The 15,241-nt window shown below is 54.0% G+C and overlaps 2 protein-coding genes across 3 annotated transcripts in view; one reads left to right on the plus strand and one right to left on the minus strand.

The window, feature by feature from the left end:
• DUOX2 (dual oxidase 2) overlaps positions 1–10,875 on the minus strand; it is a 32,020-nt gene extending 21,145 nt beyond the window's left edge. Inside the window, exons 1-3 of the mRNA XM_059482267.1 lie at positions 10,753–10,875; positions 1,618–1,701; positions 833–916 (exon numbers count right to left, since the gene is read on the minus strand). Coding sequence (XP_059338250.1) covers positions 833–916; positions 1,618–1,701; positions 10,753–10,771 — 187 coding nt within the window. The 5' untranslated portion in view covers positions 10,772–10,875. The remainder of the gene's footprint in view (positions 1–832; positions 917–1,617; positions 1,702–10,752) is intronic.
• DUOXA2 (dual oxidase maturation factor 2) lies at positions 6,819–15,190 on the plus strand. 2 transcript variants are annotated; one of them, XM_059482266.1, is made up of 7 exons: positions 6,819–6,890; positions 8,270–8,433; positions 8,970–9,027; positions 11,113–11,247; positions 11,407–11,620; positions 13,077–13,291; positions 13,659–15,190. In XM_059482266.1, the coding sequence occupies exons 2-7, from the start codon at positions 8,287–8,289 to the stop codon at positions 13,838–13,840; spliced, it is 951 nt and encodes a 316-aa protein (XP_059338249.1). In that variant the 5' UTR covers positions 6,819–6,890; positions 8,270–8,286; the 3' UTR covers positions 13,841–15,190. The 2 variants fall into 2 exon arrangements, with proteins under 2 accessions (XP_059338249.1, XP_059338248.1); XM_059482265.1 differs by lacking the exon at positions 6,819–6,890 and having other exon boundaries at positions 8,212–8,433.
• The last annotated feature ends 51 nt before the right edge of the window (positions 15,191–15,241 follow it).

Raw genomic sequence — 15,241 nt, forward strand, 5'->3', positions numbered from 1 at the left:
GATCTGTCCTGGCCCCTGGCTCAGGGACATCTAGAGTTGAGCCCATGGCTGTAGCATGAGGAAACAGTTCACCAATGGCACAGGGAAATCCCAAATGCCTCTCCCAGCACATGGTATCACCTCTCTGTAGGGCAGAAAATCAAAGGTTCAGCATGCCCGTGTCACAGACAACTTTTATGAAAAATCCTTTCCTTAGGGTTTTTTCTCCTGAGAAGCTGACAGGCCTCAGGAACAAAATGTAAACAATGGTTATCTGCTGCTGTGGAATGCAACAGGTGCATCTGTGATTGGTCTCATGTGGTTGTTTCTAATTAATGGCCAATCACAGCACAGCTGGCTGGGACAGAGAGTCTGGGACAGCTGCCTTTGTTATTCATTCTTTCTTTTCTATTCTTTGCTAGCCGTCTGATAAGATCCTTTTCTTCTATTCTTTTAGTATAGTTTTAATGTGATATATATCATAAAATAATAAATCAGCCTTCTGAAACATGGAGTCAGATCTTCATCTCTTCCCTCATCCAAGAACCCCTGTGAACACCATCACATGCCTGGACCACGAGCTCTTCTGCCTTGTGTTGGATCCTTGTTTAACTGTGTGCTGATTTTGGCTAAAGATGTGGTTTGTTTTTTTTTTTTTTGCAGCTCTGGGATCCCTGACCACCACAGAAACGCTTGCTGAAAAGAGCTGGGTCCATTCTGAGCTATGTCACGAAGGCACAAACTTTGCTCTGGGACTGATCCAACACCAGCAAGACCTGTAGATTGTCAGAAAGCCCAGTGCCCAGGGGGCAGCTCACGGTGCCCATGCCACCCTGGCACCCCTGGCACTCACCCACAGAGCCGTGGCTGTGGTGCAGCAGGTTGTTGTACCACCCGTCGTAGCGCTGCACCTCCCACGAGATGCTCTTCTGGGCTCCTGCAACACACAGAACACACCTCAGCAGCAGCAAGAAAAAAGCATGAAAGCATCACCACTAGAGGATTATATTTATATTGGGATTTTTTTCCCCATGTTCTTTCTGAAACTTCCCAATTATGCAGGTTTTCAGGCAAGTTTTGCACTCCTCTTGAGGAACAGTAGCTAAAATTAGAAACTCATGCTTGTGATCCTGATGTCCCCCGATCAATTTGGGGCCACCACCAGTCTAATCCCAAAAGACAATCCTTTTCTCCTTCTGTCTCACTGGATCAGAAACCTCTCCTTACTTCTGACCCCCACAAAGTCCATGTGAGTCAAGGAAATACTTGGCGCTTTTGCATCAACCTTATTTCCTTCATGTTAATTTTTATTACTTTTACTTTTTATTTTGCTAACACTAGCAAAGACTTCCAGCTCCAGCCAACAAACTGCGTGCTCAGCTGCCATGGGGCAGTCTCTCCACCTGCACTTCGCTCCAATTTTTTTCTTATCTCCTCACAAGCTGCATCACAGAATGATGGAATTTGTGTTGGAAGGGACCATAAACACACCCTGGTTCCACTCACCCTGGGCAGAGACACCTCCACAAGAGCAGGGTGCTCTGAAATTATATCCTGTGCCTCAGAGGAAATTCCCCTGAGGGGCACCAACTCCCCAGGATCTCCATTTGGGTTCCCCATCCCAAATATCACACTTACCCCCCAAGGTCCATGTTCCCACCAGAGCCACCACCAAGCTCAGCATCACTGCTGCAGGTTCCATCTGCCCTTGGAAGCAGCAACCTGCAAATGGAGAGGAGAGGGAGGGAGCTGCAGGGGGGCTCTTCCCAGAAATGTGGAAAGAGCAAACCTCAGCTCCTTGTTGTGGTTTGTGCTGCTGGGTAAAACCCCCCTGCTGCCATCATCCATCAGCAGTGCCCGCTAATGTGGGCTCTGGGAAGCTGGCAAGAGTTGGGTGAGACCCCACCACCTTGGGAAGGTTCTGCTGGAGCAGGACCAGTGTTCCTGCCTTGGGGTGTCCCAGTTCAGACTCACAGCTCACCAACTAGCTGTGTCTGCTCCGTTACAGAAAGAGAAAAGCTTGACATTTCATCACAGAAACAGGCACATTTCAGGTGGAAATTCCCCCTGCATTGCCCCATCCAAGCAAATCCAGCTGTGAACATGGTGGAAAAGCCTCAGCACACAGTCAGCCATCCCAGAGTGTGTGAGTCCTGCAGACAGGACAACCTGATCCCCTCTGAGATGACCTGATGGCCATCCCTCCTGCCCAGCCTTTCTCATGGTGCTTTACCACCTCCCTTTCCACAAAATCCCTGGATCCAGAGCAGATTTCACCAGTGGGAACTGAACATTTAAAATCCCAGGCAATACCTGGTAAAAGAGAGGGATTCCCAGTCTGAATTGTGAAGTGACTCAGAGTCACAAACGTGACAATTCCACCCACCACTGGCTTTCCATGCACAGAAATGCCAAACCTGAATTTAACTCCAAGACAGGATTTTTCACTAAATACAGCTCTTTGTCCCTGGTTCAGTGTGCATCCAAAGATCAGCACTATTTCAGAAGAGCTGTGCTGCCAGGAGATGCAGCAGCACACAGGTTTCAGCTTTTCCTACACCACTCTGTCACATCCAAATTTATGTTTCTAATTTTTAGTATTTTTTCATTAATTTAATTAAAACTGAAATAAAATCTGGCTTTGGAAAAGCTTACACATTTCCAGCAGCTCTGTAGGTTTTATATTTCATTTACTGAGAATTGCAGTGTGGATTTTTCACCTGTAACTCCCAGTGGTGCAAACTGCAAAACGTCAGTTCATGTTGAACAGTCTGCTTGGAAAACAAAGTGATCTGAGACTTAAATATTATCATTTGCACTCACATTGATTGCATCCATCAATTTGAGCACTCATCACCAGGCTGTGAGCAGAGCACGTGACCTGTGGTTACATCTGCCAAAAATTCCTGTACTTTTGGTTTTTTTGCATTAGAAAATAAGTTGTGTCTCAAGAAGTGACATTTCCACACTCCTTGGCCATCACCACAGCTCTTCCATCCTTTCCACCCTGTGCTGAGCATGGTCTGGGGGATGTGGGATTTATTTTGTGCAGCTGCTGGGCTGCACCAGAGGCTCTGTGAGCCCCATTCTGCACAAAGAACAGGGAAGTTTGGCTCACAGAGACACAAGGAGGTGCCTGTGGTCACTGGCAGGATGGGCACAGTGCTGTCACCATGGGACTGGGACTGTCCTGCCTGAAAGCTCTCCCTGGTGAAGCAGCTCCTTCCCTTAGGGGGGACAGAGTTGGGGACTTGTGCAGAAAGGTCCACACAGCCCCCTGTGCTGCAGAAAGGGAGATCCCAGAGACACAGCTGGATTCATCAGACACAGCTGGATTCATCAGGCACAGCTGGATTTATCTCCTCCTGACTCCAAATGTGCAGCTGCCCCCCTCCCCAGAGCAAGGTCTGAAGGTGGCTCAGGAGACACAGAGCAGAGGCAAGGCTCAAAACATATCACCACAGCCACAGCACACATCATCTCTGTCCCTCTGTTTTTTGAAGATTTTTCTAAGCCTTCTGATGCTGGCATTCTTGTAGTGAACTTTCTCACACACTCTCTGTAAATAACTCATTTTTTTACATTCCTTTATAGAGGAGGAGAGAGTTGATGGACTGTCAGTCTGTCCAGTGTCATTGGAGAGGTGGCACTGCCACCCTCCAATCCACTCTCACTCTTAGAAAACTATAAATGTTAGAGTAAGAAAATAAACTTCCCTTTTTTCTTCACCTTGAGAACAGCGGTGTGCACATGTGTTCTTCCATGTCCTATAAGAACACATCTCCCCTTTCCCCCTGGGTCTTCTCATGGAGTTCCAGCACAACAAGTGTTTTAAAATCCCATCTGTCACTGAGCACCCCTCCCTTGTCCTCAGGTATGGAAATTACTCTTGTCCCAAGTCATGAGATGACATGCCAGTGCTCATGAATCCTTTATCTCCTTACACCCAGGAATTCAAATCTAGTTATCTTATGCCTTGTCAATCCAAGGCTCTGGAGGCTTTCCAGTCTGGATCATGGCCAGTGTGATACAGTCACAGTGGCCATCTCACAGACTGGCCTTGGAAGCCCCTGGTGCAGCTTTGCTGAGGGAAAGTTTGGCAAGTTTGGATTATTTCCACAGCCTTGTCAAGCTTCCCAGGAATATTTTAATGATGAGCCCTCCAAATTCTGCTTTTCCAGAGATTCCCTGTGCCACCTTTGGAAACTCACTCCCTCCCTCTGCACCTAGTGAAATTAAACTGGTCTTCTCCCGTCAGAGAGGATCCCTGTGTCCTGTCAGAGCCTGGAGCTTCACACCCCTCCAAAAACCATGTGTCAGTGCAAACACACAGCTTCCCACAGAGCAAGGACCTCCTGTCCCGCCTGATCTGTGCCGTGCCTGCTCCCCGAGTGCCAGGGATGATGTGCGGGGCTCCACCGCACCCTGCAGGCGAGGCCACGCACGGCTCCGGCTCACCGTGCTCACAAATCACACCACCCGGAGCCTCGGGACACGGGGACACGGCCCGACCCCTTCATCCCCCGGGCTCCATCTCACCGTGCTCACTCACACACCACCCAGAGCCTCGGAACATGGCGACATGGGAACCTTTAGCTCACCGCGCTCACAAATCCCCCAGAGCCTTCGGGACACGGGGACATGGGAACCCTTCCATCCCCGGGGCTCCAGCTCACCGTGCTCACTCACACATCACCCGCAGCCCTCGGGACACGGGGACACCGCCCGACCCTTCCATCCCCCGGGCACGGCCCCGTCCCAGCGTGTCCCCACAGCGGGATGTGGGGAGGAGTAGCTCCAGCCCCTGTCCCCTCTAAAAGTGACAATCCCATCCCCTGTCCCCTCAAAAGTGACAGCCCCAGCCCCTGTCCCCTGCAGCAGTGACAGCCCCAGCCCTGTCCCCTGCAGCAGTGACACTCCCAGCCCCTGTCCCCTGCAGCAGTAACAGTCCCAGCCCCTGTCCCCTCAGAAGTGACACTCCCAGCCCCTGTCCCCTGCAGCAGTAACAGTCCCAGCCCCTGTCCCCTCAGAAGTGACACTCCCAGCCCCTGTCCCCTGCAGAAGTAACAGTCCCAGCCCCTGTCCCCTCAGAAGTGACACTCCCAGCCCCTGTCCCCTGCAGCAGTGACAGCCCCAGCCCCGCAGGTCGCACCGTGCGCGGCCCTGGCAGCGCGCGGGGCCGGAGGGGTCGGGCGCGCTCCCGGCGCCGCAGCTCCCACACAGGCGGGAACGCGCGGTGCCGACCCCGCAGACAGGCAGGGACACGCATGACCCCGGTTCCTCAGACAGGCAGGGACACGCGTGGGCTCGGTCCCGGTCCCGCAGACAGGCAGGGACACGTGTGGGCTCGATCCCGGTCCCCCAGACAGGCAGGGACACGTGTGGGCTCGGTCCCGACCCCAGGCAGGGACACGCGTGGCCCCGGCCCCTCAAACATCCTCCAAGTGCGGACACCACGGCCTCAGACACACGCACAACGGGGACCACACGCACAACGGGGACCGCGAGTGTCCCTGTACCCCGAGCCGCTGCACCTCCCTTTCCCCCACCCGTGTGCCCTCCATTCCGATCCCCTTGCGGGCAGTTACCGCGTGTCCCCGGTTTTTCGCTGTCCTGTCCCCCCGGTGTCCCCCGGTGCCGCTGCGGCCTCGCCGGGAGCGCTGCGGGCGGCGGCAGTGCGCTGGGGCGGGCGCTCCGCGGGTTACATACGGCCCGCGCCCTATAAGAGCGCCGAGCGGGACGGAGCCGCCCGCAAGAACGGCAGCAGCAGCAGGAGGAAGAGGAGGAGGAGGAGGAACAGGTATGTGGAGGGAGGGGGCGGCACCCCCACCCCGGCCCCTGCTGCGGGGGGCTGCCAGGGGAGGATGCTTCCACCTGCACTAACCCTCGGTTCCTTCTATTCCATCCTGTTACAGGGGCAGGAAAGCGCAGCCAGGTTCCCTCCTCGACCCTCTTTCCCCCGCTGGGAATTGCAGTTCTGCTGTTTCAGTTTCCAGGGGACAGGGTTATTGTTTTCCAATGGAAAATACCAATCTGCAGCCCCGAGCGACCCAGCTAGGATTGTTGTTAGCCCCAGCCAGGATTGCTGCTTGCTCTGCCACCAGAAGTTTTTTGGCTGACCACTTCCAAAAAAAATCCCTTTATCCTGATCCATTCTGGAGCATGGAAGTGGAGATTCTGTAAGGAGAAACTTCTGGGGTTTGGGCAAACTTTCTGCCTCCTTTGTCTTTCTCTCTTCCAGATCCCCACTATTTTAAAATATGAGATTAACTTGTCTGTTTCTGCTGAACTGCTGATCCTTCCTTGGAGATATTTGCAGTTTTTCCCCCCTCCATATGCTGTGACAGAGGGACCCCCAGGTCCCCTCTAAGGTCACAGCTTCAGAGTGGAGGATGCTTCACAAGGTGCAACAAGCTCAGTTTCTCCTGCTGTGAGCTGTAGGCATCACTTTTCTACTTAAAGCTGCAAAAAGTGCCAAAGAGCTGCAAAAATGCCAGAAGAGCAATCAAGGGAGAAAGATGGACAGACATCCAGAGTTGTTTCCCTGGAAATTCTCTATAAAACGAGTCCCAGCATACAGAAATGCAAACATCCATTGGTGTTGGTTGAAATCTAAATTTAAATTTAACAAGACAGCATTCTCCATGCTATGTTCTGTTTTTTAAAGTTTTAAACTCCGAAGAGTTGTGTTTTGGTGAATGTACACTTGGAAATGTCTCCTGCTTCATTGTATCTCATAGGAAATTTGGGCAAAGGTACCAGGAACAAGTGGAATTCAAGCCATTATGATTTAATCTGTCCTAGGTTAAACTACTCATTTATTTCTTTTCTTGCAGCAGCTCTGACTGTTTTGTGGGCACTTTTGCTGGGCTTCAGGAGCATCAGGAATCAGCTGCAGCTCCTCTTGCCAGGTAAATAAATACACTTGAAATCTGCCTTTCTCCAGGTTTGGCTTTCCAAGAAATAAACCCAAACCTGTTACAGCAAAATAGCCCCAAAAAAGATTTTTAAAAGCACACAACAGCTCTGTCAGTCTGTAGCAGTCAAGTTAAATTCAGAGCCATTGTAAAATTCCAGTCTCTGTTCCACTCTTTGCTGTTATTATCTGGGTTGCTGGACAGAAAATGATTCTCAAACCAAATATTGCTTTATGTATTGAAAAGCAATTCAGCTGCCTAAACAAACTGTTTTATGATAATTATTGTGGTCCCCACTCACCTCCAGGGATTTGGGACCAGCTTTTTGTGGCTGAATTGCTCTGGGTTGGATCTTACCCAAAAATATGATTAAAACTGTTTTTGTGAAAATGAGAATAAAATCACCTGCTCTGTACAGCAACAGAATAAAATGCAGCTTGGACAAGAGTCAGATCAGCTCTGGCATTCCCTGACTTTAGCAAACTTCCTGGGGCAGTGACATGCAGAGAGGTTATTAAATGAGCAAAACAAGAGGACTAAGCAAATTATCAGTTTTGGTAGAGAAGATCTAACGCAGGCACAGGAATAAGGTGTGTAATTGCTGGAAGTGGAGTGCCAGAGGAAGGTCAAGGTCATCTGTGTGAATCGCACACACCTTTTAATTTTATATCATTCAGCTTCCTTCAGCCTTGAGATGTGCTGATAGAGTTTTGAGTGTTCTTTGGACCCTCATGCTGGGAATGGGGGCTGCTTCTGGCCCCTCTCAGCCACGTGCAGGACCAATCCTTCCTCTTCCTCCTTCACCAGACCAGCAGCTCCTGGGAAAATCTTCTTGGAGGAAATGGGCAGGAATGGGAGAAATGGGCTTTGTTCCACTTGGCACTGCTGGCCCCTGGCTGGGGATCATTTTGCTATTGTGAAATCCAATTTTCAGTGGTTCCTTGTCATTTTGAAGGAAAATACTTCTGCGTTCTTTCCCCACTGGGAAGTTCCCCCAGTGGGCTTGGGCACTTCCACCCCAAGGAGGAAAGAAAGGCCTGGCCCTGTGCAGGCAGGAGCTGCTCGACAGGTTCCTGCTCTGGGGCTGCTCCTTAGGACCAGGGCTGGTGTCTCCTGGGGTGCCACGGCCCCTGAGGCTGCTGGGCCTGCCCCCGGCACCTCCTCTCCTCTCCTCCAGGAGGGATTTGGGTGGCGTGTCCTCTGCTGGGAGTGCTCTGAGCGCTCTGCCCGCCTCGCTGCCAGCGTCACATTTCCTTGTCCCTCTGGGGACCCTTCAGGTGCACCTCCCTCAGCTGGTTATTCCAGAACGGAGCCACCACTGGCTGGAGGCACCCAGGCAGGACAGCACAGGGTGTCACAGCTCTGTCCCGCAGGCTCCTGGAGGTGCAGGATGACTCTGTTCGATGGCGTCTACCCCTTCTACCCGCAGCAGAGGAAGGCTGCCGTGTTTGACATCAGCACCATCATAGTCACCGTGGTGTTCCTCACGCTGGCTTGCTGCTTCCTGCTCATCATCCCGGGCATCCGCGGCCGGGCGGTGCGTGACCCTGGGCATGGGGTGCCCCACATGCTGGGACCCCGGGCATGGGCGGCTCTGGGTGCTGGAACCCCAGGCATGGGGTACCCCGCATGCTGGGACCCCGGGGATGGGGTGCCCTGGGTGTTGGGACCCCGGGGATGGGGGGTCTGGGACCCCAGGCATGGGGTACCCCGCATGCTGGGACCCCGGGGATGAGGGCTCTGGGTGTTGGGACCCTGGGCACGGGCGGCTCTGGGTGCTGGGACCCCGAGCATGGGGTGCCCCGCATGCTGGGACCCCGGGGAGGGGGTGCCCTGGGTGCTGGGACCCTCCTGGGCATGGGCAGCCCTGGGTGCCGGGACCCCGGGCATGGGCGACCCTGGGTTCTGGGACCCTGGGCATGGGGTGCTCCACATGCTGGGACCCCGGGCATGAGGGCTCTGGGTGCTGGGAACCCGAGGATGGGCAGCTCTGGGGTTCAGGGAGAGGCAGGAGCAGAGGCAGGGCTGTTTCTGCTGTTCCTGCTGCCTCATGTCCCACTTCTCACCCTGCAGAGGCTGTACTGGACTCTCCGTGTTCTCCTCAGCCTCTTTGTGGGAGTGGTGATTGTCGGTGAGTGCAGGGCAGTCCCTGGGTTTGGATAGCTCAGGGCAGCTCTGGGGATGGATGGATGGCTCTGGGCAGCCCCCCGGGTTTGGATGGCTCAGGGGGAAGGACTGAACCTGTGGGGAAGGACTGAACCCTGGGGCTGGGAAATGTGAGCTGAGGGGCACAACCACAGCTGCTCGTGGCGTCTGCCTTAGCCTTGCTCTTCAAAGCAGTCACACAGTTCTCAAAATGGCTTTCCCTTCCTTTCCTTTTCCCTTCCCTGGGCTGAGGGTGCTTGGAGGCGTCTGTGGTTATTTCTGAGGGTTTTGCTGGTGTAACTCAAGCAGCCCCAGCTCCTTCAGGCTGCACAGCCCCGTGTTCCTCCAGCTGTGTGGACAACCTGACACAGGCAGGGTGAGGAACAAGCACAAAGGCATGGATGAAATGCAGAGAGCAGGTTTATTTTCATTTTCCTGCCCTCCAAGGGACCCCCAGAGCAGCACTGGGTAGAGACAGGGAGGGCACTGGCACCAAGGGTCACCAAACCTGCTGTTTGCACCTGGTTTGCAGGGATTTGTGCAGGTGTAGCTCACTGATGTGCTTTGATCTTCCCTCGTTCAATAGGTGCTCCTCTTCCCCAACACACAGGGCTAGACAGTGCTCACTGTGATCTCTGGGGTTTCCTACACATTGCTTGATGTGTTTGCAGTCCTCCTCACCAGTTTTCCATTGTTCCCCTCACTCTGTGAGCCCTCTTGTGCTGTGGCCAGGCGTGTTTGGAGATTGTGAGGAGCCTGGCAGTGATGTGGAGGGAGCAGGTTGGAATAAAGCACAGGCAGGGCAGAGATTGCAGTGGTGGGGTAAACACCTCCCAAGGAGCAAGGCCAGAGGAGATGAAGGAGAGGATTTAATTTGATAAAAAACCAGGAAATCTGCTATAATAACTGATGGTGGAGACCAGGCAGTGGGATTTCCAGCTCTGGGCAAGGATGGGTAAGAAAAGATGTACTGAGGGGACAGAAGACGCCAGTGGCAAGAGAAACCAGCCCTGACCCTAAATCAAAGCATCCCTTTTGCTGTGAAGGACAAGATGGACTGCTTAGAGAGAGATGATGGTGACCTAAAAGATTCAGCTCTGATTTGACTAGACACCAGGATTAGGCAGCCAGGCTGGGACCAGCTGAGGGGCACAGGGACCATCCCAGGGTGTGGGAGATGCCACCAGAGCCACCTGAGACCCTGGTGCCAGGCTGGAGGTGGCACAGGGGTGGAGGCCAGGGCTGGTGCCACAGCCACAGCCCAGCCCTGCAGAGGCACAGCCCCACTGTGGGACAGGGCTCTGCTGGGGCACAGGGAGGAACACACTGTTCCTGAGGCAGCGTCAGGGCACACTCACCCCTGCAGCCAGAAACATTCCTGTGGAGCTCCCACTGCATCAGTGCCCTCACAAGTTGACTCAGCAACTGAACATTTTCTCAGGAAGGTTTTGTTCAGCCTAGCATCAAACCATCGGCTTTACCTTCACTGGAAAATGAACCCCACTGCAAAGTGGAAGTGCTTCCAAAAAGATACCTTGTTCCCAAAAACATAGACCAGAAAAGCTTCCGATTTTTCTTTTTTTCCCAGCTGGAATGGCTGCCCAAGCTGTGATGGCACTTCCCACCCCTCTCAACCTCTCCTTTTGACAATGACTTTTACTATTCACTAACAGTGCAATTCAGGGAGCTGGATGTGGGAAATGAGACTCACCCCTGTTCCTGTGGCTCATCTCTGAACCCTGGGTGCTGTGGTGCTTGCCATGGTGGGCAGCTGGCAGGGAAGCTCTGGAGAGGATGTCCAAGCAGGAATCAGATCAGGATGTCCATGCCTGGGGATCAGAGCCCTGCTGTTCCCGGATCCAGGGAGTGGATGCTTAGCAAGGGGAGGACCCGAGCTCTGCAGGGTGTGGGAGCTGGTTGGGGCACGTCCTGGTGGCTGAATCAGCATTCCTGCCCTCCCAACACTCCCTCCCAGTGCCATGGTGGGAATGCTGCCACTCACCTGTGATTCTCCCCTTGAGCACAGCAAAGCCTGGACCTGCTTTAACCCCTGCTTCATTTTTCCTGGCAGTTGTGCAGTTCACAGGGGACTGGGAGCATGGCTGGGTGCAGGCCAACACCTCCTACAAGTCCTTCAGCCCCGCGCAGGTGAGCGCTGACATCGGGCTGCACATCGGCCTGGCCGGGCTCAACGTCACGCTCAGGGGTGAGTCTGTGTCCCCTGTGCCCCTCTGCAGCGGCCCCAGCAGCTGCACAGCTGCCCTGCAGCGCCCTGGCAGTGTCTGGGCCCTGCTGTGCCCGTGCTGCTGCTGCGCTGGCAGTGCCCAGGGCTGGCACAGCAGAGCTCAGCCTGTGCCTCCCGCAGGAAACCCGGTGCAGCAGATCAACGAGACCATCAACTACAACGAGCACTTTTCCTGGAGCTTTGGGGAGGATTACGAGCTCAGCTACAGCCAGGGGCTGCACAGGGGGCTGCCCAGCCCCATCCTGTACGTGGCAGAGAAGTTCAGCGGGCAGAGCCCCTGTGGGGTGCACGGGCAGTACCGCATCGCCGGGCACTACGCCTCAGCCATGCTCTGGTGAGCCCCCCTGCCCTGTCCTGTCCTGCTGCCACCATGGGGTGTGGGGAGCTTGGCTGCCCTTCCCCATGGCCTTTGGGATGGGTGGGATTGCATCCTGCAGGAGGGAAGCTGTGTGCATGGAGGGGGCCCTGCCGGGCACTGTAGACACTTTGGGATGAGCAGAGAAGTTCAGGTTCTCCCTGCTGGACAAACCCACAGGGTGGGCACAGGAGAGAGGAACGTGCTGCAGGTCCCTGCTGTGGTGTGGTGATGGTGGCACAAGTCCAACCCCATGGATGGAGCTGAAGCTGCTGTCCTTGGTGGCCCAGAGAGGCCCATGGCCCATGAAGGACTCTCCCAGCCCTACCTGTGAGGGGATTTTGTATCTAAGATTGGATCAGGTGGGGAAAAGTTCCTGCTGCTGTTACTGTGGAGCTGATCTCGACTCTTTGGCAAGGTCAGAGATCTGTCAGTGCCCACGTGGGCTGGGGGAGAGCTGTCCCCAGCTGGCAGGAGATGGGGACCCGCTTCCAGCATGTGCTGGCCATCACGAACCGTTGCAGGGCTGCTCTCCCTGCCTGGGGTTTGACAGCTTGTGGTGGTGTTCACAGGGGTCTGGGGATGAGGGATGAGACGAGGATCTGACTCCATGTTTCAGAAGGCTTGATTTATTTTATGACATATATTATATTAAAACTATACTAAAAGAATAGAAGAAAGGATTTCCTCTAAAGGCTAGCTAAGAATAGCAAAAGAAAGAATGATAACAAAGGTTTATGTCTGGGAGAGAGAGTCTGAGCCAGCTGACTGTGATTGGCCATTAATTAGAAACAACCACATGAGACCAATCACAGATGCACCTGTTGCATTCCACAGCAGCAGATAATCAATGTTTCCATTTTGTTCCTGAGGCCGGTCAGCTTCTCAGGAGGAAAAATCTTAAAGAAAGGACTTTTCATAAAAGATGTCTGTGACAGACAGCATGGACATGGAAAATAGGGAAGGAGCCTGGTTCTACCATGGATCAGGAGCTCCTGGCCCATAGCAGAGGCTTTCTTCTGTAGCCCAGCTCCTCAGCAAGTGCAGAGCTACTGCTCATGGCCTTTGCCTGCTCCTGCACTCATCCCAGTCCTGGTGCTGCTCTCAGGGACCAGGCTGCCCCATGTGTGGCAGGACAGGTAGCTGGGATGGTCCAGATGCACTGAGGGGGCTGCCACAGCCTCCTTGGGGCTGGTGACGTGTGTGGGCTGAGCAATGGGAGGAGGAGAGGCTTCTGGATGGAGCAATGTGAGCCTGGCACGTGCACTTGCTCAGCGTGGGGATTAGGGATCATTCCTGCCTGCCCACAGAGCTTCTCCTCCTCCTGCAGTGCTCCTGGAGCCCAAAGTGCTCCCAACACATGGAAATCCTCACACAGAGCACCCTAACCCATGGCACTCTCACCACTCATCCCTTGGTCTCCTCCTGCCTCCAGGGTCGCCTTTTGCACGTGGATCATCTCCAACATCCTGCTCTCCATGCCTGCCCTGGTTTATGGAGGATACATGCTCCTGGCCACTGGGGCCTTCATGATCTTCTCCCTGCTCTCCTTCTCCACCGTGAGGAACTCCCCGATGTGCCCCATCCAGATTGGGAGCAGCACCCTGCACGTGGCCTATGGGGGATCCTTCTGGCTCATGCTAGCAGTTGGTGAGAGCATTGGGGTGCCCCAGGAAACATCCCTGAGTCCCAGGATTTCCCCCAAAATGGGAAGTGCATCTCCCCAGAGCCCCAGCCTGGGCCTTGGCATGCAGATCCTGGCAGAGGTGTGGAGAGGGGTGGGAAAAGGACAGGCACCATCCTCATCTCAAGGCACTCACAGCTCCTGAGGTGAATTGGGGTCACCCTCCTGGGTTTTCAGACCTGTGCCTGGGCTTGAGGATGCTTAGAACAGCTCATGCAATGGAAGGCCACCTTCCATAAGGAAAGGCATTGTCCTCTGACAGGGGACAATCCTACAAGGGGTGGGGACACTGCTGGGGTGACAGGACCCCATCAGAGCGTGTGTTTGTTCCAGGCCTGCTCTGTTTGGTGGCTGGGACCACCGTCGTGGCAATGCACCACCTCAACCTGGACCTGCTGAAAACTTTCTTTGATCTCCGTGAGGACAAAGCAGAGGAGCTGCCTGAGGTGTTCATCAACCCTCACTTTGTCAGCAAGAGCCAGTTGCCTGAGCCCACTGAAATCAACAGTGTCTAGAAGAAAGTCCTCACTTTTTCCCTGAGGATGGACTCAAATGGGCAGAACAAATCCTCCTTGATGTCCCCAGAGATGCCTTTCCCCATCCAGCTGCCTTTGAACACACACTGGGATGGGTCCTTGCTGGCAAGCCCTTCCCAGGCTGTGCCTCCTGTGATCTGTGCCAGAGCAGCTCACTGAGACTGGGGCTGCACACCCACCTGGGCACCCTGTCCCAGGAGGAACCCAGGCCCTTCTTGCTCCATTCTCCAAGGATCTGTTCCCAAAGAAACTGAGAAACACTCATGGCTCACATTTCTGCCTGGGAGCATCTGCCACTCCAAAAGCCTGGGGTTAAACTGCTCATTTCTTCCCCAAACATGACATTTTTTGTGTAGGTGTATCCAGGAAAGCCAGGTATGGATCCAGCTTCTGCAGGAGCTGGAATAAAAAACCTGCTCCAGAAACAAACACTGAGTAAATGTACCATGGAGTCTGCTGAGGGGGATGTGCTGATTTGATCCTTTTCACCTTCAAATTTGGCCTTTATTAGATGAAATTGTAGCCTAGTGTGGGCCAAAGAGATGCCATAGGAGAGGGAGGAGAGTGGGGAATGAATCCCTGTCCAGCTGGAGCACACTCAGATGGCTGGGATGGAGGGGAGGGAGGGGGGTTCTGTCCCTCTGCCCCACTCAGGTGAGACCCCACCTGCAGAGCTGCCTCCAGAGAGGACACAGAGCTGCTGGAGAGCCCAGAGGAGGCCATGGAGATGCTCTGAGGGTGGAGCCCCTCTGCTCTGGAGCCAGGCTGGGAGAGCTGGGGGTGCTCACCTGGACCAGAGAAGGCTCCAGGGAAACCTCAGAGCCCCTGGCAGGGCCTGAAGGGGCTCCAGGAGAGCTGGAGAGGGACTGGGACAAGGGATGGAGGGACAGCACACAGGGAATGGCTCCCACTGCCAGAGGGCAGGGATGGATGGGAGATTGGGAAGGAATTCATCCCTGTGAGGGTCATGAGGCCCTGGCACAGGGTGCCCAGAGCAGCTCTAGTTGCCCCATCCCTGCAAGTGTTCCAGGCCAGGCTGGACAGGCTTGGAGCACCCTGGGATAGTGGAAAGTGTCCCTGCCCATGGTAGGGGGTGGAACAAGATGAGCTTTAAGGCCCCTTTCCAACCCAAACCATTCTGGGATTCCATATCTGAATGCCGGAAACCTGGGCACCTTCATTCCAATTAACTGTAAAGTACATCATTTCAATATTTTTACTTTTCTTACCGAGATCCTTGCTGGCAAGTTACTCATTTCTGTCGGATGATGTTTGTGTGTCACTAATGTGCTTTGTTCTGCACTGGAATTATTTTCAATAAAACTTTACTAAAACCCCTCTGCTTTGAAACACTGTGGACATTTAGGGGGCTGGTTTCTT

The sequence above is a fragment of the Ammospiza nelsoni genome, chromosome 14 (assembly GCF_027579445.1).
Source record: "Ammospiza nelsoni isolate bAmmNel1 chromosome 14, bAmmNel1.pri, whole genome shotgun sequence".
Lineage (NCBI taxonomy): Eukaryota > Metazoa > Chordata > Aves > Passeriformes > Passerellidae > Ammospiza > Ammospiza nelsoni.

What these genes read in the sequence shown, in the direction of transcription:
- DUOXA2 (XM_059482266.1), top strand. Translation starts at nt 8,287, where the DNA reads ATGACTCTGTTCGATGGCGTCTACCCCTTCTACCCGCAGCAGAGGAAG. An exon ending in TGTGGGAGTGGTGATTGTCG is followed by an intron (nt 9,028 to 11,112) that starts GTGAGTGCAGGG and finishes TTTTCCTGGCAG; the next exon opens with TTGTGCAGTTCACAGGGGAC. An exon ending in CTGGCTCATGCTAGCAGTTG is followed by an intron (nt 13,292 to 13,658) that starts GTGAGAGCATTG and finishes TGTTTGTTCCAG; the next exon opens with GCCTGCTCTGTTTGGTGGCT.